The sequence below is a fragment of the Lepisosteus oculatus genome, chromosome 8 (genome assembly GCF_040954835.1).
Source record: "Lepisosteus oculatus isolate fLepOcu1 chromosome 8, fLepOcu1.hap2, whole genome shotgun sequence".
Lineage (NCBI taxonomy): Eukaryota > Metazoa > Chordata > Actinopteri > Semionotiformes > Lepisosteidae > Lepisosteus > Lepisosteus oculatus.
The window spans coordinates 45,653,706-45,675,530 of record NC_090703.1 but is presented as its reverse complement, the minus strand read 5'-3'; the positions used below and the strand labels follow the sequence as shown (position 1 = coordinate 45,675,530).

At 39.0% G+C, this 21,825-nt stretch overlaps 2 protein-coding genes across 2 annotated transcripts; one reads left to right on the top strand and one right to left on the bottom strand.

The window, feature by feature from the left end:
• Positions 1-2,529: 2,529 nt before the first annotated feature.
• Positions 2,530-13,204, bottom strand: commd5 (COMM domain containing 5). Its single transcript, XM_006632774.3, has 7 exons — positions 12,752-13,204; positions 11,645-11,805; positions 11,225-11,253; positions 9,584-9,634; positions 7,891-7,986; positions 5,546-5,621; positions 2,530-2,711 (listed from the first exon to the last, which is right to left on the bottom strand). Exons 1-7 carry the CDS (start codon positions 12,894-12,896, stop codon positions 2,610-2,612), a joined length of 660 nt encoding a protein of 219 aa, XP_006632837.2. The 5' UTR covers positions 12,897-13,204; the 3' UTR covers positions 2,530-2,609.
• A 574-nt stretch (positions 13,205-13,778) lies between these two features.
• Positions 13,779-21,219, top strand: fam199x (family with sequence similarity 199, X-linked). Its single transcript, XM_006632773.3, has 7 exons — positions 13,779-13,888; positions 14,862-15,048; positions 15,480-15,699; positions 16,003-16,155; positions 16,921-17,082; positions 17,467-17,721; positions 18,363-21,219. Exons 2-7 carry the CDS (start codon positions 14,882-14,884, stop codon positions 18,531-18,533), a joined length of 1,128 nt encoding a protein of 375 aa, XP_006632836.1. The 5' UTR covers positions 13,779-13,888; positions 14,862-14,881; the 3' UTR covers positions 18,534-21,219.
• Positions 21,220-21,825: the final 606 nt, after the last annotated feature.

Below are 21,825 nucleotides of genomic sequence, written 5' to 3'. Positions count from 1 at the left end.
AAACTACACCATGTGACTGTCTCGGGCTGCGCTCATTGGACGGGGCTTTAAAACTGTTACAAAACAAGTCAGTTTTGTAACATTGTCTTCAGCTTTTCAATTTGTAAGTATGTTTCGTGTCTTTTTGTTTGTTTGATAAAAGACAACCATGAACACGTTTCTCAATAGGGAATACGCTGCTATTGTGAAATAAAAGAACTTCTTTCAACCTCACTTCTCCCCATTCAGTCAGCCCAGGGTGCGCATTTTATGTGTACGAGCGCTGTAGATGTTGCTGGTCTGATTTATGTATACATTATATATAACGTATATATATTTCTAATCTACATTTCATACATTTCTGACCACTGTAGGTCAAAGCAATCAAAGTGGTACATAAGAAAAGTCGTGTTGCATATTGGCGATATGAATTTATAAACCACCTGTATCATTTAACATTTAATGGTCAATTTATATGCGTATGACTATCCCAATTAGCAGAGGAACAGCTCCGTGGATAAATAAAAGGACAAAAGACATTAAAATATCGGTAAGACGTGACGGAGTTCAACCACAGCTCTGTTATAAAACGTAAAAGATGCTGCAAATCACCTCTGCAAATTTGAATGGGCAGTTTCGAGCACGACTGTCGTCGTTACGGCCAAACATACTTGAATGGTAAAAGACAGCATCTGCCTTGAACTAACTAATGATAACGTAGCTTCATAATATAACCACATCACGTCCCCTTATGTGAATGATTACGGCGTTTGCCCTACATCGAGTGCTGCCCTGTATTACTGAAACGCTCTCAATCCAGGTTTCAGACGCCGCTCTGTAATACGGCGACGGCAACCTTGATCATGATCTGAGTTAGTCTGGGAAAGTGGGCCAGTCGGGTCAACCCGTCAGACTGTCTAGACCTTGATACGGCTTTCAGCCTAACACCGCCGGTTAGCTCGCCGTTTTCCACTTAGGATCTACTGCTTGCAAACATGCAGATTTTATAGCGCGCCCGCATACTTTTTAACCCGTCTTTTTTCAGTTATTTTTGAACTTTTCTCCTATATCCATCCGATTATTAATCTGGAAGTTGGCATATTAAATGGGACGCCTTGTGATTGTACAGATTTCCCTGAATGACGAGCGTTGATGAAGAGGTCCAAGACGGGAAATGTTAATTTACTGTACTTTCTCTGATTTCTACTGGACCGTGCCATCAAATACAACATAACGCATTACCGGGCGGTTAGAATGTGTTAATAAGAAATAAAACTATGTATGTTTCTTTATGTACAAGTTATTTAGCTGCTTGTGGCCCGTCAATGCCTTACCAAAGAAAAGTAATCAGTTAGAATAAATGCTTCAGCAGCGTTTCGTTTCTTTGTTGAAGGAGACACGGAGTAACCCTCACAATCTATTTAAACTGGTAGAGAACTCTTTATATTTTTATAACAGATCAGGTGCTTTTTCTATTCATTTATCTTGGTAAATGAATTGAGCGCAGACCGTCGTTTGCAATGACGACCTGGATACCCAGTTATACAGGAGGGCGTTTACAGGAGCAATGCAATTGAAGTTTGTACCTTACACATGTGCAAAATAGCCGTTCAGGAGCCCAGTTAAACAACAGAAATAATGTATTCGTCCATGTCGGATAGAGTCTTCAGCAAGTGAGCATTGAGGGTGTTTTCTGAACTTTTTTAACAATAAAAAAACTATTAATATTAAATTAATAAGTGCTTCACATACCGTTCGTATTGGTTCGGATTCACTCCAACTACTTAAGCGATGGTTAGTTTCAGGAGCCCAGATTGACCAAATCTGTACTTCTCAGTCAATACAAAATTCAGACCGAAAATCTGAACTCGTGTTTGCAGAGAGCGATACTTCGGGGATAGCACTTGACTAATTATAGCCGCAACTTTACACGAGATACGTATACCATGGTTCCAGTTGAAATGCATAGAGAACATTTTCTATGCCTTTATGGCAGCTTTAATTTAACAACGTAGAAGGAAATCAAATCTGTTAGGACTTTTTAATTACTTAATATCAGTAGAACCTGTTTTTTTGTGTGTGTCCGTTCTCTAAATCAACTAATAAAACTGATTAAACTAATAAAACTATCCTTCTATGGGGTTATGGAACTAATAAGAGCACAGGTTACCTTCTCATCACCTTGAAAATACAACCATAACACCAAGAGGAGCCTGGAACTTACATGGGAATCTGTTAAGTATCTGTTAAATACTGTCAGAGGGCTGATAAAGTACAGTATTTACTTAAACATACTGTAGCATGGCACTTGAAGATCTATGCAGATGCACATTTTCTTATTGAGTGTTTGAAGCAAGGTATTTACACTAGTATGTTTTTCCTACTATCCCGATTTCACGATTACAACTAAAACAGCTAGGAATTTCTTCCAATTTCACAGTTTCATCTCCACTACTAATTCATCTGGAGTGGGACCTAACACAGGAAGGACTGGCGATCCGAGAGAAGATGACAGCTGATGATGTTTTGAAATGCAGTCAGAGACCGTCAGAAACACAATTAGCCTGCTTTATTCACCATATATAAAAAAGGGGCAACCCCACAGAATGATGACCCATGGCAAAACGATGTCAGTCTTGGATTTGCAGCACACTTCGTTTTTCCAGATCATTCATTTCCTTCAGGATAAGTGCAACATTGTAGCGAAGCTCCTGGAACTTGGAAACTGGCAGCTTAGAAGAAAAAAAAACAGTTGTAAACTTATAGGTCATTTATTCGGCAGCTATTTTTTATTGTCCACTTTACTAAGTACTACGCCTGTATCCTTATATTTGACACAACACCATCTATGGATCACAATAGATACCAACCAGTCTTTTAACAAGTGAATGATACTTTTTCACACCATTTTAAACAGGTTGCTTTTTCACTTGGTGTGGAAGGAATTGAGAAAACTGCTCTACATGATGAAAACAGTGTTTACTGTAGCTCACATGCCACAGTTGGTAGGCTTCACCCAGCATTAGTAGGTGTGTAGCAGTTATAATTTCAAAATCAAATATTTATTCTATAGCCATGTTAGTAGAGAGATTGCCAAACCATTCTATTCCTCACCTCTCTGGTCAACTGTCTCCTACAAATGTCAACCTAAAGAATCCAAACAGTGGTCCCTCGATTTAGGAAGGTTTATCAAATGTCTAGCAAAATACTGAGCATCTGCCAGTTTAAGACAGCCTCTACAAAGAATTTATTGTGCCAAGCATGTCGTAGAATTCCTGTCTTTTGTGTAAAGGCAAAGGCTTTTTAAGATTGTATATCTGTATTTATTTGTGATTCATACCTGTAATTACAAGTTAGTAACTTGCACACAGTAAGTTGCTTTGTATCTGTTAAATATTTTTTAAACTGGGGGTTGTGCTGTTTGAATGAAAGATACAATAAAATAATCCAAAAACCAATGTCAAAATCCTAGAGGTATCCGAGTCTGCTGTAATGTGCCTCATCCCAGCCTTCCACTCAGACTCTGTGACATGATACACTGATAAAATGTTCATTGTTTAAACACCTACGCTAAATAACTGAGGTTATATTTAGCATGTCTGTGTTGAAATCCACATTACTCTCGTTGAACTATGTAATGCTTCTTGTGAGTCTCTAGGCATGTGCATAAAACACCTTGAGGGCTTTTAAAGAAACTAACAACTTCATACTATTATTAATGGCATTTTAATCTTTTTATAGTCTTATAGTTTTCTTTATTTCTTCTTCTATGGTAAAGAAAACAGCAGAAGAGCCCCTACCTGCATGACACAATGTTGTGTAAGTAAAACATTTTGTTGGATGGAATCGTTTACTAAGGCTGAACAAACAGAAGAGCTCTGACTAGCATTTTCTCTAAAAGGAATACAACTGCTAAATGTCTGAACATTTTTTTTCAGATAGCTTTCAGATGAGCTCTATTCAATGCTTTTGCTTTGCTTCCTCAGATACCGTTGAGTCTCAAATGGTTGTGCCACTCTGCACATATTCTTTCCTCCTTGGTTTGCTCTGGCTTGGACAAGAATCATGATCTCCAAGAAGCTGACAGAATGTTGGTTTTTACAATATAAAAGAAATGACACTTTTTTACAATGTCAAAGAAGTTGCAATCCTCAAACACTGGCTTCCAAGAGCTACACTTAGTATTCATGGGATACTGGACATCTTTGTTAAAATGAGCGATAATCAATAATCGCTTCATTGATGGCACTTTGCCATTATCCTTCTATGAAGGATAATTCTATGAAGGATAATTCTCAAGGTATGAACTGATCATCAAACATTCTTCAGACTCTAATTGTGAAACCAAACTCACAGCCCTGGAGTGTGTTTATTTGGAAGGTTTTGATCTTACTGTGTAGACTGATAAGTTCCCGTTTTCTCATATATCTCAGTACTGACAGTTACTGGGAAATCCATTTCTGTCAAGGCACAAACTGTAGTATCATCAGTGATGATTGAAGTCTGGGTGGTTTAAGTATTATACTGGAGATTAAATAATTTTCTGTCCATTTGGTAAGTATTCTGCACTCCAGCAGGGAGACTGTCTCATGTCAAATGGAGTGTGTCACTCAAATATATTGAAATATAGAGCTTGGGTGATGACATACAGTTCCCTTATTTGACTCCTGTCTGGATTACAAAGGAGTCTGTCATTGATCCATTAGTAAGGATTACTGAACACACCATCATGAAACAGGTGAAGGGTGATGATGAATTTTGGAGAACACCCATACATCAGCAGGATCTTACAGATCAACACCTCATGATAAAGTCAAACATCTTTGTCAAATCCAAGAGTCCTTAGAAGGGAGGCTGGTGCTCCCTACATTTCTGATGTAACTGATGAACTGTTAAAAGAATTTCATGTCAGCCATCCTTCATGAGGCTTTGAATCCACAAGGCATCAGGCACCAGGCTTCAGCCAGAGGAAAGAGACATGAACCATACTCTGGATGATTAAGCTGGATGTAGAGAACGGGTATATGCAGTAATTATGCAAGTATAATGGTAAACCAGCATTGCCTGTTAATTTGTGATAAGAATCATGAGGCACTCAAGACCAGACTTGTGAGTTACTGACAATAATAAGTTACAACACAGCAGTCATAGAGGTTGATGATGTCATTCTTGATGTCATATTCCCTTCCAGAAAAACGTATTGCCATTTCCTTGTTCCTTATGATGCCCTTCCCTAGCTCACTGAGTTTCATGATGTCCTGGATCGTCTCGGTATGGACAGTTCATGAAGGTTGTGATGTTGCAGATCCCAAATTTTCATTCTCCCTTTTACAATATGTTTTTTTGACAGCATGAAGGCGATCCCTCTGTATCTGAACTGTTTTTGCCATGTGTGGCACAGTACCCGTCACAGTAACTATAACAACCTGAAGACTTAAGGGGTCCATCTGCATGTAGCCCTGTCAATGCTGACCCAACATTGCCCATCGTCCAGGCTCCGGGCAAGGATAGTGGAACCCAACAGCATAAGCAGAAAAGTACAATTCAGTAGGAAACTCATCTTTACCTCAAAACGATGGGCACTTCCGTCTGTTAGCTTCATCTGCATCAGAATGGAGGGTTGTAAAGCGCGGGCTAAGGAGCTGTTGGTCACAAAAATGGCTGTTTATTTTTCTTGCTAACAGTTGAGCCCAAAGTTAGTACACAAAGGACTCATAAAATATATATTTTTTAAATAATAAACATATCACATACACTGATATGTTAATCAATCAATTGGTTTACATTGACACGCTGGAGAGCTTTTATACAGCAGGATATTATACTGGAGCACTGTGAATGCAGTACCTTGTTCTCAGATACAAAAACAGTGCCTCACCTGGGATATGGGATTATATAAGATCGCTTTATCAGCCATATACAACTTCTTGTATTAGGAATTGGCCCTTTCGCACACCCCAACTTGCTCTCAATGAGACACACAGACAGAGAGAAGCTTGGGGTCAGAGTGCAGGGTCAGCCATGTATACGGTGCCCCTGGAGCAGTTGGGGTTAAGGGCCTTGCCCAGGGGCCCAATGGAGTAGGATTCCTCTGCTGGCCGCAGGATATGAACCGACAATCCTGAGCCACACATCCTTATGATGTCTCCAGTCTGTATAATACATTTTAAACTACACTAAACTTGCATAATCCCTCTTAACTGAATGCATAAAATCAATCAACTTCCTTGCATTTATCACTAAAAACATTTTAAACTTTACAAGCATATTGAATTCAAATTTCATAAACTCATGTTCCATGAAATGCAATAATATATGGCAGTTCCTATGGGGAACATGGTACTCACTAAGCATATCTGCATTTTTAAGAACAAGTGTATATATACAGTATATATGAAATTCTGATAATATACCATTCCAGCATTATGTTAACAGCCAGGTGTGTTAATTTATGTCATCTATAGAAAAAGACAAATAGACTAGTAAAATACTTACTAAATTCAAGGAAAGGTAGAAGACACATCTATGTATAGCTCACAGAATCCCTTTTGGTTTTTAATACTGGGATTTAAAAGCCATGAGCTATTTTTATCCAAGTCACATTAATCTCTGTCTGTACTGTTGTGTTATAAAAGTAGAAAACATTAGAGAAAATTCAAATATATATATTACTATTAAATCATAGAAAACGTTGTGAATACCCTTTAAAATGTATTTTTCTTTTATTATAAATATTCCTAAATTCAGGTATTTCTGGATTTTCTGCCAATGTATAGTAATACATTAATCTTCCAACTGGAGGAACACCCATGCATGATTAAAGGACAGTTTACTCTCTGTGCTCAGCCAGTTATTGACTTAAGACTGCTTCAACACGCCAGAACTCAAGGCAGTTTGGCAAAGTGGACCAGTGGTTGAGTCCAGGGTTACACTAGAACATTCAGAAGCTTTACTTGTGACCCAAGCTGGAATTTAGCCTTGCCTCCAGTGGTGAAAGTCCTGAAATAGCACTGAATTTAACCACTGTGGCATGTAGCCCTAAGACATGGCTTATATAAAATCACTTTATTGGCCATATACAATTTCTTGTATTAGGAATTTGTCTTTTTTGCATACCCCAACTTGTTCTCCATGGGACACACAGACAGGGAGAGAAGCTTGGGTTCAGAGTGCAGGGTCAGCCATTTATACGGCGCCCCTGGAGCAGTTGGGGTTAAGGGTTATGATTACCTATAATCATAGTATTTTTTTTAATACACTGCAAAATATTTTTTTTAAAATTCCCAGCTACATATTCATTAACTTCATCCCAAATGCATAGCACATCCTTTTTGTGCATCTATCACAAAAATAACCCTGCCACCAGCAAACGTGATTGGAGTTCTATGTTAAAAAGGAAAGTGTTGAATTATCCAAACAGCAGCTTCAGCATTGGCTGTCTTATCAATACTCTGAGTAACACAGAAGGGGGTATAATACCTGCACACATTAGTAAGAACCTAATGAAATAGAGATAAAGAGAATACATAATAGTGCATTATACAGGTAAGACAATAAAACTGTGGATACATCCGTTATTCATAATACTAGAATGATGCACTGACGAAATTTGCCATTCAAGATTGATTGATGAAAGAATATGTATTGTATAACAAAGACATTAAAAAAGGTTTTGCTACAATAAAACAAACAGTATTCGGCTCGTCATTTATACCATTTTAATGCAGTATTATTACAGAGCACTCACACTGTTCTTGTGCTTAGTAGGTGGGGGTTAATTACAGTTCAGAGAAACCCTGTGCTTTGAAAACTGCTTTCTCGATCACGTTGCATCTGTGAAGCAGGTGTTGTTTGACTTTGAAGCACGCATCATTGTAAAAAAAATAGTAACAATGGCTTAAGTGACTTTACCTTGTTGAAATGGCCACATCCACTCTCCACCTAAAATCCTCAATGCCTGGTAATTGAGGGCCCTGCTGAGAAGCTGCAGCTTCAAGTGCTGATCGCCTGAAACGATTCATAACGGCAATGGCATTCATTTAGCACGCACGTGACAGGGCACTCAGGACAGCACGGGTGAGCTCCAGGAGAAAAGCTGACGAGCTCTTTAAGGGGAGCATATCAATCCCATCTGTACACGACATGTGAAAAGAAGAAAAGGGGCATTTTGATCTTCTAAAACTCACAATCGATATGAAAGTCAAAATCTTCACTGTGATGTGCAGTGATGATTTTTTTTATGCATAAAGCACGGCCACTTCATCGTGGCACAGAAAAGAAACGGAAAATAAAAAACGAAAACGAAATACTAAAGTGCTGAGGGCGACCCACTTGTAGACTTCTGTAGACGACGAGCAAGTTCTTGAAATTCACAGGAAGAAAAATTGTTGCGCTTAACTCTGTGGAAAGCGTCATAGAGCAGAATGTCTGCAGAACGACCACAGACCTGTCCACCAGCCTTTTCGATTCAGATTTCAGTTAAAAAAAGTTCACTTTTTCACATTTAAAGAGGCCCTAAAATGAGCCACAGATATGGAAAACCATGTACAAATTAAAAAAATCCAAGCTCACAATTTGTCCTAGAGACTATAAAACAAGGTATGAACATACAAATGTACTGTAGTGGTAAATGTAAAGAAGAAATATTGTTGGCCTAAATACTGAGGATTTTCTTCCCATTACACATCCCCACTTAGTTTTCGATTCGGAATATAATGCAAAAGAAGAACTTCCAGAATACCTCACATTTTATTTACATATGTTTACACGAACATGTATGCCACAGTTTAATATTGAGGTTGAAATGCAACAGATTCAATTTGTTTAATTAAATAAGAGATTCAAGTACACGCACCAATAAAGCAATTTCAACCAGTGGTGAGAGCTGATGTGACTGACGCATGTCACACTTGACTAATGAAAGTCTCCGAACAATCCCAGCCCATTGCTGAGTGCATCTAAAATGTGGCTCCTGTGCCACATTATGTAACTAGTCAATGGCAAAACTAAACAGGTGCCCCTGCTCATCCACCCAGACCTACACACACCCAAAGCCAGCTATACAGTTTTCCTCCTTGCTGAAATCCCTGAGGTTAGTTGCTATATGTTTGGTAAACAAAATCAGTATACTGGCATTACAAAACTTAGGTGCTTAAAAAATATTTTACAAATATCTCAATGTTTATCTGTGCATTTTTTTTTATTTTCTCTAACTGAATCGGACCTTCATAGCACAAACCCTTTTAATCAGTTTTGAATACATTTTTTAATATTTAATCTTTAATATTAATAATCAGCTTTACATAATCTTGAAGTCCATTTTTAAAATACATTAAATGGATTAATGACGGGCTCTTGCTTAACCGGTGTCAGATTTTATGCCTACAATTTTCTTAATTATGCAACCATTCTCTTTGTTGAGATGTCTATGAGATAGGCGATTGCATTTCCCCTTAAATTTCAAATGTGGCCAAAACGAAGATTAAAGAAGCTAACTAGAACATCCGCCTCTCCAAGCTTTTAAATCCCAGCGGTATTGACAAAAACACAGGAGGTGACGTACGTTATCAAACGCTTATCTTTAAAAAATAAAAGTTCAACAAACCTGTTCCCAAAAACCACACTGGCAAAGTCTGTAATGAACTCCTCCGATATCCTGTAATGAAAAAAAATAGAATGGGATAGATCAGAGGTTCTTGTCCTTGACAAATCTAACAGCAAAACCGTATTCCTGTGTTTTTTTATTCAAATTCGCCCTTTGCTTTAAATTGATCTAATTTGTTGTAAGAGCAATTGTATTAACAAGGTCTGTGGCCTTTTTATCTGGATGAGTCCCTTCATTTACATCGCCGTTTCTCTCTCGATCTCAACCAAACGCCACTTTCTGCCAACACATACTGCAGCTATTTTATAATACACTAGAAGGAAAGCAATGTGCTAGTATGGCGGTATGCCCTGCTGTCTCACAGCTATTGGATACTGTCTTTGGTTTTATTTGTGGGTTTTTGCTGGGTCCCCCGGTTTCCTGCCACCTAACCTGGGGAAGGCAGGAAGTGGCTAGCTTGACAAACAGAATGGCAGAGACGAAGGAGCTCATAGAAATAATATCAGGCTTGTTGTGAAAAAAAGGTATCATACTATGCATTATTACTGAAACAGCATAAGGCTTTAGAAGTGGGCTTGACTGAATATGATGTTAAAGAGGAACTGCAGTCCCAATTTCTCAGACTATGTATGAATGTTGGTAACAAAATAAATTAATTGACAGAAAATTTGAGAAATTCCAAATTAAGCGCAAAATCATGAACGTTGTGAAAGCACTGTATGTTGTCAGACATTCCTGGTCCTGCCACGGGCGATTGTGATGTCAAACCAGCCCTTCCTGCTCACTAGTCACAGTAATGAGTAATGTAATGTGCGAGAGAATAAGTACAGGTTGTGACATTTCACCGTTGAAGTGTTCCAACGTGATCTGCATGCAGGATTAACAAGTAAGTTGCGTTTGTCAGCCTCGAAGTCGAGAGCAATATTTCCCCTGGATTAAAAGAGATGTATTCACAAGCCTGCGTGTTTACGATGTGATAGAGCCACTTCACCTCACCAGAAGTCTGGCTGCCTCGTTCTGAATCGTAGAATATGGCGCCGTGCTTACCTGGAAATTTAGTCTATTTTGTAAAAATTGAGCTTTTACACGTTACTGTATAAGTTTTACTTTCATTATGGTTTGAAATGCACTCATCAGTACTGTTTCTTTCTAACCTAAAAAAAATAGCTTTGCAGGTCCCCTTTAAAATTGGTCATTTAATTTTCTGAAATGAGAATCATGTTGACAGTACATTTTCCACAACTATAATTTTTCTGTGTTTCATGTCACCTTTCAAAGACATGCTATGTAGCCTTCCTAGACTGTTCTAACCTCTGCCCGTGTTTGTATGACTGTAGTGGACTTAGTTCCTGTATTGAGCCCTGTGTTTCTGGGATGGGCTTTATACTGTACATCCCTTACAAGGAAAAAGTGGCTTTCTAATGATGGATTGACCGTAAGAGTTCGATTCATCATGGTAGAGGAAAGATACCAAACTCTAACAAGAAGATTAGCAAACAAACAAATCTTGTGCCACCCCAAGTCACTTTTGAATTTTGCCAACCAATGCATAGCTGACTATCAATACATTACATGAATCAATACTTTATCAAACATTAAATGTGAAATTATAAAAGAAGTATGCTTAGATGTTAAAATTACCTGAGTTCCCTTAAATCTTCTTTAAATACCTAATACAGAAAGAGATTTTGAATTAGTGCCTTCAATTCACATCAGTTTTTACAAAAAAAAAAACAATTACTGCTTTACTGTTTTGATCTTCTTTTTAAAACCCAAATCCTCCTTGTAATCAAAGGTTTGGCTAGCACAGAACAAATAGGATTATTGTATAGAATATCCATTTATACCTAAAATACAAAAATATGCAGTTTAGGGGCATTATGATAAAACCAAACTATGGAAAAGTAAAAGGCATCTTAAAATTTCTGAAATGAGATGTGAGAGCAATGTCTGTAATTTGAAAAATAATTCAGAAAAAAAAACTCCTCCCAAAAGTATATTCTAATGTTATTACAATAATAAAACTCTGCCTTGCTTGCCATGAACTAGTCCCGGACTTACCTCTTGTTTTAGTGATGACGTAGGAAGGCGCAGGGCTTCTTTGAGAAGCCCATACATTCCCGCAATGATGTAGCTCAGCTGCTCTTCAGTCAGTGTTCCACTCTCAGCTATCATTCTCACAGACTCCCTACAGTCCTTTCCTTCAAGTGCGTTTACAACAGCTGAGGAGCACACAAACCACTGGTTACTTTGTGTATTTCTCCTGGTCTGCACCTGTAAGTTACATATCTGGCACTGTGTGTATGTTGATGGGTCACACACAGATGTAATTCTCAAAGCTGCAAACTCCTTCACAATTTCCAGGGCTCAGAAGAAGTGCCTGAAGCCATAAATGAGATCAACAAATAGGGAGCTGGAATTAAGAACAGAAGACTGTAGTTCTCTGTGACCAGGGCTGTTTTTTGGTGGCGATTGAGGGCTATATCATTTCGTTTTTTTACGTTCTTCATAAACCTGTCACTTAGCACTTTTTAAACTGCCATGTGACTACACAAGTCAAGCATTCTGTATTAGCGAGGCGTTATTCACTTTACCCAAAATAATTGCTTTTGTCCTCCGATAAACACAGCAATATACACCGTACTTATTTCTACGTTCAGCTGGAAATCATTCCATATTTGATTAATCAGTCGGCAAATCAATAAATCAGATCGTGAGTGGAAAATCTGCATGTCAACAATGTAGTGAACAAGAGTAGACTGGAAGTGATTTATGTAATATACATAATATACATTTTAAGGACGCAATTGAAAACCATACACCCCAAGCTTGTATTGTACATTCTTGAATAGTTTATCGAGAGCTCCCTCAAGTGGTGTTTGCTTGTGACAGAAGTGATTTCCGAAATATCTGAAGACGGAACAGCGTTACAACCACCCAATTCTGGCTGGTGTTCATGCTGAAATGCGTTGTGTTTAGGTAGCCAAAAATGATGACCGGATGCAGGCGCATAATTATTTAAACTAGCGTTAAATACACAGGCAGTATTACTACAAATGTAATATGCAACTTCTGATAAAATCGGTCAATACAAAATAAAATAATCAGACCAGAATAGGCAGACCAAAATACGAAGCAAACGTCATTCAAGTTAAATGAATGACTTACCTTTTAGTATCTTTCTGAACAATTCTTTATCTAAATTCTTCAGATGTTTTACCATGATTTCTACGTCGGAGGGTATCCTTGCGCCAAGAAAACTGGTCCTGTCCGTCATTTGCACACCTGGTTTCCCGATAGCAGACACCGACATGACTGGTGATCCTGCTCAGCTCGTGTAATTACGAGAGACCCGTTAAATATATTTTATATCCCGGTATATTTATCCAGAAGTACCGGTTAAAGTCAGCTCTGTTTAACACCCACTTTGGAAATACAATTCAGTCGACGTCGTTCCCATAAATCTCGTAAATTCGTTCAGAAAATACGCCTCAGTCGTGCATTATTCATTGCATCGCGTTATTTTAAGAGAAATTTGAGATGATCGAAATAGCATTCCCTGCCAGTGTTTTGATGCCGACAAGCTCTCGGTCCGTTTCCGTGAATGACACCCACGTGATCGAGACCCGTCTCAGATTAGCGCCCAGCCGTGGCGCGCCTCCTGCTGGGAAACATTGGTATTGCAGCCTTTCGTACCTGTTAACGCTGTGGCGGGGCTGTGTACCGGCGCCTGGGATGAACCCTGTAACAGCGAACCTCGGCAGTATTTGGGAAAGTTGATCACAAGAACAGAATGAAAGCAACAAAAACGTGTCAGTCAGTTAAGCAGACTAAATACGTCAGAGCAATAAGATAAAACTTATGAAGTTCAAGCAGGAGGGAGATTCAGATCAAGTACATGAATTTAAATTGCATAGCGGACTCCTAATTCTCATTTTTCTGCTCCTAGCCCTGTCTCGCTACCTGTCGTTCAGACACAGCACCACAAAAGGAAACGGAGACAACCTGTGAGGTTTGCTTCGAGGTTTGCCGAGCTTACAATTGTCCAAAACTATTCGGCACCCCCTTATAGTTTAGGCTTGTCGAAGAAATTGTCAGAATTCCAAATTTCCGAAAAGATTCTTCCAATTGGGGGGGACTTTTGACATGAATAATCCGCCCGGCTAGAGGGCGCTCTAGTTACGATCACGCTGCCAACTCATCAGCTTCTGTGACGTCATCGGAGTTACCTAGGGAAGAAAGGAAGTGGCGTAGCTCCGGCAAATGGAGTGGGAGAGAAGTAGGAGCTCTGAGGAATAATATCAGGTTTGTTGTGAGATATTCGGAATATGTTTACCGGAGTAACATACAGCATTGGAAGAAAACTTGAGCGTGTAAGATGGTAAAATGGGCATTGTTTGCAAAAAGAGAACAGTGTGTACTTTTTACTTAAGGTTTTAATGCGACTACGGCAGATTATCGAGTCCCTCCATGGCTTGTCTCGGATCAAGAGGATTTAGCGTGGTTTATGTACTTCAGTCATGCGGGAGATTCGTTTTAAATGCCTTGTGCTACGTGAGCAAGAAAAAAAAACTTTTAAGAATGTGCCTTCCGTCTTCATGGTTTTGATTCTTAAAACGTAGTCGAACTTCGGAGTGTTGGCTAGCCCATTGAACGTGTTACGTGTAACAGTTTTCCGAAAAACAGAATCCCTCGTCTTCATTTCTGCCTGAGTTGCCGACCTGTGGCATCACCGTTAATTAGTGCAGACTTGTGGGTTTTGTTTTTAAACAGTTCTAAGTAATTGCAAAAGTCGTGATTTAAATGGGGGTGGGGGAGTGTAGCGACATTTTGGGACTTTCTGCTTTAAAATAATTAACCGGAGGTGTCTGGAGGTAAAATGGCAGGAGTGTGCCTCTCTCTTCTTTTCGGATCAGAGCAGAAACGCGCACTGACCGCAGCCCTGCAATTTTGCTCCAAGGCGGGTGTCGTATCCGTGGCAGTGAGTTGGCCAGCTTCCTCGGCCAGTTACTTTTTGTCAAGGCTGTCTCTACGAGCTTGAGTTGGTGTAGACGTTGGTTTTGAAACGAAGAGCTCTGGATCCTAAGCAATTTCGCAATTAAATGCACCGGTAGAGCCGTATAAGCATTGTGAAGACCAGCACACATGAAAGAATGTTTGTGGAATGTGTCTTTTAAACGAGAAACTGTTTTTTTTTATCCCTGCTCTTTTTAAACCTTTTGGTTTGAAGTCTCCGTTGCTGAACGTGTCCAACGTCGTTCTGTGCTCTTGGTTGTAGTGCGTCGCCTCTGTGCACAAATGTCGGAAAATCTCTACGAGAAGTTCCTGGCACCCGAGGATCCATTTCCATTGCTGGCCCAGCGAGGGAATCTCAGCGAAGTTGCCACCTTGGATGGCAGCGACTTCGGCTGCCAGCTGTCCTCCTGCCACAGAACGGACCCTCTCCATCGGTTCCACAGCAACAGGTGAGGGGCGGCGGTAGGGGGGGCTTTCCTGTCCCTGTTCGCAAGCAGCGCGGAAGAACTGCTCTTGGCTCTCGTCCAAAGTAATGAGTTTTAAACTCTTTTATGCAGCCAGATGTTTTACTGGAGGGAGCTGGGAAACGTACCTTGCTCAAGGGTACAACTGCAGTGCCTGACACTGGGAACTAGTATTCGTTTCCTCTCATTTCTGAAACATCCTTTTGAATAATAAAAATGCATTACACTGTACTGTGAACCTTGAAAAGTGGCACCATGAATTTTCGCACAATCCAACGCTGTCTTGTATATTGTTTTGCGTGAGCACGTTTAATTTCATCCCTCTTTCGCGGGTTGCATTTATTTTAATGATTGGGCTAAAACGTCTTGGGGTTGAGTTTAAGATGGTAAAGTGCTCTGTGGATGCGCGTTTTCAGATGGAACCTCACGTCTTGTGGAACAAGTGTGGCAAGCTCCGAGTGCAGTGAGGAACTCTTCTCCTCCGTCTCGGTTGGGGATCAAGATGATTGCTATTCCCTCCTGGACGACCAGGAGTTCACTTCGTTCGACTTGTTCCCAGAAGGCAGTGTCTGCAGCGATGTTTCTTCCTCTATCAGTACCTACTGGGACTGGTCAGATAGTGAGTTCGAATGGCAGGTATGTCCAAAGAGTTTCATGTTCGTTTGTAAGAAGCCTATTATTGAAAGATGATTAGGTTGCTTTCAAGAGTTAGCTTTTGGGTCTTAATGTATCAAAAAGAAAAAATAATCTCTTGTTTTGAAGGAGTGGGGACAGGAAAACCACAGATGTGCTTAATTTCTATTTACTCTTAATAGTTAAACTATACCTTTGCAAGTATAGTAACTTTTGGAAGTAAAATCAGTAACAAATGTCGTGTTTTGTCTGGTCAGGATTCTTCCTAAATGCTCACTTGGAAACTCACTACATTTTCCTTCTCAGCTGCCAGGAAGTGACATAGCAAGTGGAAGTGATGTACTCTCTGACATCATACCCAGCATTCCCAGTTCTCCTTGCCTTGTCCCAAAGAGAAAAAGCAAACCACACCGCAATCTGGATGAGCTAGCCTGGAGTGCAATGACAAATGATGAGCAGGTACATCTTACTGACAGGAATAATATATACTTTAAACGTGTGTCAGAGATTATTCTTTATGCGATATGAGACACAGATTAGACTAAGTTATTTTGAAGTAGAAATCTGTGTGGAAATGTTATACACTGCAGAGCATTCTTTAAGATGCATAGTTTGGAATTGAAATGATCCATTTCTTAAACTTGGTGCATTGGTATATACTGTAAAGGTCTTTTAAGGCAGGGCATGGTTAGTGGTTAGTCATCGTTAGTCATCTTTGTGTTTGGCTGTAAAATAAATTCAAAGCATTTTCCTAATGCTTTATTTTTGTTGTGCTTAGTGTTTATTTGCATGAAGCCTAAGTAGACAGTACTTCCGACCCATTAAAGCCACCGTTAAAAGTGTAGTAGCCTATGTGAACAATGAAGGCAGAACAGTATTCTGCCTAAAACATTAATTTCTTTTTCTGTTTCCAAATATCCAGGTAAACTTGGATTCTAAACAGATATGAATGATTGCAAAGATATTTTACACTACTGCAAGCAAAACATTAAAACTGGCATTGTGTGAACATACTGTATCTTCAATAGGGCAAGACTAATCTGTTACAACACTGTTCACAATTCACTTTCCTCTTTAGGGGGTTAAGAGTTTACTTCTGCGTCACAATGCTGTGGTGAGGGCTGACCCACATCGCAGGATCAGAAAATTACATTGCTGTGAACGCCTGTTATTCCTGAGGTTGTTCCTTTCATTTTTATTCGTGTATGTTTTTTTCTTATGTAGGTGGAATATATTGAATACTTGAGTCGAAAGGTCAGCACTGAGATGGGACTAAGGGAACAACTTGACATTATAAAGATCATCGATCCGTGCGCACAGATATCCCCCACTGACAGCGAGTTCATTATTGAACTGAACTGCCTGACAGATGAGAAACTAAAGCAGGTGAGGCACAATTTAATCTGAATCTTTTGATGATAAGTTTGAAACATACAGCAACATTTGTTTCAATTATACAATTGACCGCTCTGAACGCTGTTGCTTTCTAAAGAATCGAGTGGCAGAATACTTTAAACGCTTCTTCCATCATTTCTGAGTATATAGAACAGGTTGCTGTAGATTGTTTAACAGTAAAGAAAAAAAGTCAAATCTTTTTGTCAGATCCTGCTTTGTGATGTTTCTGATTTGGATCTGTAGGAATAGTAACTATTTATACGAGAATGTCCTGTCATTTGAGGTATTAGACCCTTTTTACATGCACATTACACGCACTAGCATACATTGCTAGTATTTTGAGATCCTTTGACAGCCTCATTTTCTGTGACACAGGTGAGGAATTACATAAAGGATCACAGCTCCCGGCTGCGTCCGAGCAGCACCAGGGATAGCTGGAAGAGAAGTAGCTACGGCAGTGCCAGCACCAGTGGGGTGAGTGGTGCCAGCAGCAGCAATGCCAGCATGGTTAGCACTGCCAGTAGCAGCAATGGCTCTGTGGGCTCCAGCTGCAGTGCTGCCAACATGAGCCGGGCACACAGTGACAGCAGCCTCTCCGCCAGCGCTGCCGAGCGGATCCGCGATTCTAAGGTAAGACCGGGCCTGTGGGCGTGCCAGAAACCATTTTCATGAACTGCAGTTCCAAGGCTGCGCATTCAAACGATAAATATCATTTAGAAATCATGAGTGTAAGGTAAGATCACTTTATTAGCCCTACACAATTTCTTGCATTAGGAATTTATCTTTCCGCATACCCTAGCTTGCTGTCCGTGAGACACCCAGACGGGGAGCACCAGGGCTCTAGGTTTTTTAGAACAAAAACAGATATGCTAGAATTGTTGTTTTGCATGCCGTCGTGAGAAGTGTACCGTAACGCAAACCGTTGATAATCAAGAATTAGTAATGATGACCATGATGAAGAATTAAACAATTTGTTTGATTGTACCCATTACAGAATTATTGAATTTTATTTTCCCTTGTCTGCAATAAGAACATTCTTGTAGGCGTCCTAAAATGAAGTCTTTGTTATTGCTGTTCTGGAATGGCGACCAGTAAAAAGTCGTTAGTACTCGCATACACATTCACAATCGCCTAGAATCAATGAGACGACAAGGCAGCAAGGTCCTGGGATTCACGTCGTCAAAAGAGTGACGATGTGGAGGAGCTGAACTTGTCTTTCTTTTCGTGGTGAATTGATTTTGTCGGGCTTGCTCTCCCGTTGCTCTCGCCAGAAGCGATCTAAGCAGCGAAAGCTGCAGCAGAAGGCCCTGCGCAAGAGGCAGCTGAAGGAGCAAAGGCAGGCTCGCAAGGAAAGGCTGAGTGGACTGTTCCTCAACGAGGAGGTGCTCTCCCTCAAAGTGACGGAGGAGGACAACGAGGGCGACGTCGACATCTTGATGTGACGAGAGTGAATCCCTCAGTGTTCCTTCTAAGCCTCGGACTACGATGTGTGCCCCCTCTCCTTTCTCTTCTGGCAAATACTTCTGGGATGTTTGCTTTTGCCCATCGTACTTTTTTTTTTCCCCGTAAGAATTTCAAATGCCGGCATTCTCACTCCTAGTACAACAGACAAGACTGTTGGCAGAATAGCTTAAGCCATAAATGTCACGCTTGATAACCTGTTATTTTCTAATGCCACACCCCCCCCCCCTCCTCTCTGTCCAGTCTTTATGTAGCACCTTACCTTGATGGAGTAAATAAGGCACTTATCTGCTAGTTAAGACTTAAAAGCTTTTACTTGCTTTAAAAACAATGCACATAGTCCTGGCGAGGCTTCATAAAATGTTTCAAAGATCCAGCAAAATGTTTAACACTAAAGCAATTTTTCAGTCTGCACCAGGGGGCAGCAGTAGACCGTGTCAAACCTGAAGATCTAAATTCCTCTAAAGCAGAACTGTTAACAGAAATTTTTACATTAACGAGAGGGGGTCAAGGTGAACCAGGCATAGAGGGAACACTGAAACAAGACTTGTGTATGCTAGGAATTCATAGCGGTTTGTGCCGTGAGGGAGCAAGAAAACTTAAATCAATTTTAAGTACTGCTGTTATGATATTTCCTACAAAAGCAAAGTTATATTTTTGTTTTTCTGATAGTTTATTTAAGTTTAAGACATTTTTTGTTTAAAATTAGAATAGAAATGAAGGGAATAAAATACAAGTGTCAAGATTTCCACCTGATTTGTTGTATTAGTGGGACATTGTGTTTTTCTTTGTAAACTGGTCCATATCCTTCTTTCTTAGTTTGCATGGTGAATTCTAAGGGTGGGAGGGAGGGTTGAGGTTCAGTCCATGTTCCTAATTGTACAGTGTATTACAGTTTGGGAAGGAGAACAATATCGCATCCTTTATATCTGGTCAGATTTTTTAAAGATATCCGATGGAAGCTTGGGACAATACAGTTTACTCCCTATGCAATTCACTCACGTGGTATATCATATCCTGTGGACATATTTTACTATTCTGACTTGGAACACTATGCTTCACAATGTGTGCTATATTATGTATATATATGTATTATATATTTACTGTAAGGAGCTTGGGAAATCAAAGATAAAGGTTTACATACAGTAAGGTTGGGTTTCATTGCATTTTTTCTCTCTTGAGTGGATCTAGACCTTAACCTGTGTGAATGTGATATTCCCTTTGTAAGAACAGTATTCTTTATCATTTCTAAAAGGCTTATATTAGTCCAGGGAAATCTGTTCTGGACATGTATAAATACTCCTTAAAAGGAGATATCCAAAGCTATTTCATTTTTATAAAGATTTTATAGCTGAGTATATAATTTGTCAATATGAAAATATTGCAGATTTTTTAAAAATCTTCCCTTTTAGCCCCAATGCTATTGTTAGTCGTATTGTTCATTTAGGGTTTACAAAGATCATCCTTATTGATGTCTAGATTTTAACATTTCTGAGTTTAAGACATTAATGGGTTTATAAAGTGTGCTCTACAGTTGGGCCTGAAAGACTACATTTTTCAACTTGGAGAATTTGCTGTGAATTAATTCTGTAATGCATTATTTTTTATTATGATGGTCTAATGAAAACATATTTGCAAAAGGTGTCATTTTGTCACTATGGTTTTGATTAACCTTTAAAAGCAAAGTCATAAACTATGTATAGGTTCCTGTAAAAAAATAACTTGTCTAAACATTATGGCATTCTGTCATTTTGCATATTTTTTTAGTTGTAAATCTGGAATATATTGATGTATGTTGATATAATGCATAAAGGACAGTACAATATTTTCTTCTAGCATTTGCTGAAGTGAAACTATTTTGTGGTAAATCTTTGAAAAACGAATAAAGCATAGTGTGGGGAATGCTGGCACTCCTAAGATTTACACTGAAGTGCTAATCAAAAGACATTTCAGGATTCTATATTAATGCTTTTGTCGAGTGTAGTTTAATTTAAATAAATGCCTTAACTTTAAATACCTTATATTTGGTATAGCCGATTTTATGATATGGTCAGAATCACAGAATGATTTGTACGTTTGTGGTTTTTTGGATAAGTACTTCTAGCTTGAGCAAACAAAATTATCAATGATACAAAAAAGTAAAAAGTCTGAGAAGATTCCACTGAAACTTGTTCTTAGTTTAAAGATCGCTTTGTGCAGTGATATTAAAGGAATGCAGCTGGTAATTTCGTGTTACTGTTTGATTGCTGTTATAACTGCAGGAAAAAAAGTGTTTAGTATAATTTGTGCAATGAAAGAGAAACTGTTAGTGTGCTGACAACAAATACATAGACCTCCTTGGAATAATATGCAAATGTTTAATTTTACAGAAAAATAATGAACTCCGATTAATGTGTAGAGGGAAAAAAAATACCTCCCTTTCTCAGTGTGTTAAATATGCATTTTAATAATGCCAAATCATTTTGAAATTGAATAAACTGTACATTTTCAGTGTATTTAAAAACTTTTCTATTGGTGTTCAGTTTATGGCCCCTTTGTGCTTCTTTTAATCGCTGTTTCTCTTTGAGAAGTAACAGCGAGATTCTTTACTGAATACATTTGTCAACTCTTGGGTTCTTGAAGATGGTTTCCTTTTTATATTTGGTGCAAATTAAACAAATATCTGTATTTTGTGCTTCTATATTGTTTTTTTTTTCCAAAAGAAAAGCTATTTTGCCGTGATCTCTTGTAAAGGTCTCTGATTACAATCATTGTGCCACCTGCAGCTGAAGGAAATATGGGTTTCATTGATTTCATTGGTCTTAAACATTTGTGCCTCTATGATTACCTTTTAGCCAGCCAGTTAATGTCCGTCTCCTACGAGTATAAAACGGTATCATTTCTATTGTGCTTTCTTATTTCAGTTGGTAGCGTAGTAGAATTTGCATTTTGTTTGCGTGAATGCAGTGTTAAGGTTGCATTTTCAGAATATGCTGTATTTTTTGTGTGTATTAGTCTGTAGTGGTATCGGTATCCACCTTCGTTCACTTTTTCTATAAATTAAATGAAAAGGTTTATACAGTAGGTTCTATGGAAAATGCTTACAATCAGCCACTTAGTTTTTGAAGAATTGAAAAGAATTTTGTAAAATAGCCACTAGGTGGCAATCGTTTACTAATCTTGTAGAGAACATTAAAAACTTTTAAGAAAATACAAGAGGAACATTTGTCTATTATGTATGTCATTCTGTTAATACGGTATATTAAAAGGCGACAGCGATTTGCCGCTTGGAAG

What these genes read in the sequence shown, in the direction of transcription:
- commd5 (XM_006632774.3), bottom strand. Translation starts at nt 12,896, where the DNA reads ATGTCGGTGTCTGCTATCGGGAAACCAGGTGTGCAAATGACGGACAGG. An exon ending in GTTCAGAAAGATACTAAAAG is followed by an intron (nt 11,806 to 12,751) that starts GTAAGTCATTCA and finishes TGTGCTCCTCAG; the next exon opens with CTGTTGTAAACGCACTTGAA. An exon ending in CGTCATCACTAAAACAAGAG is followed by an intron (nt 11,254 to 11,644) that starts GTAAGTCCGGGA and finishes TTTCTGTATTAG; the next exon opens with GTATTTAAAGAAGATTTAAG.
- fam199x (XM_006632773.3), top strand. Translation starts at nt 14,882, where the DNA reads ATGTCGGAAAATCTCTACGAGAAGTTCCTGGCACCCGAGGATCCATTT. An exon ending in CATCGGTTCCACAGCAACAG is followed by an intron (nt 15,049 to 15,479) that starts GTGAGGGGCGGC and finishes GCGCGTTTTCAG; the next exon opens with ATGGAACCTCACGTCTTGTG. An exon ending in CAGATGAGAAACTAAAGCAG is followed by an intron (nt 17,083 to 17,466) that starts GTGAGGCACAAT and finishes TCTGTGACACAG; the next exon opens with GTGAGGAATTACATAAAGGA.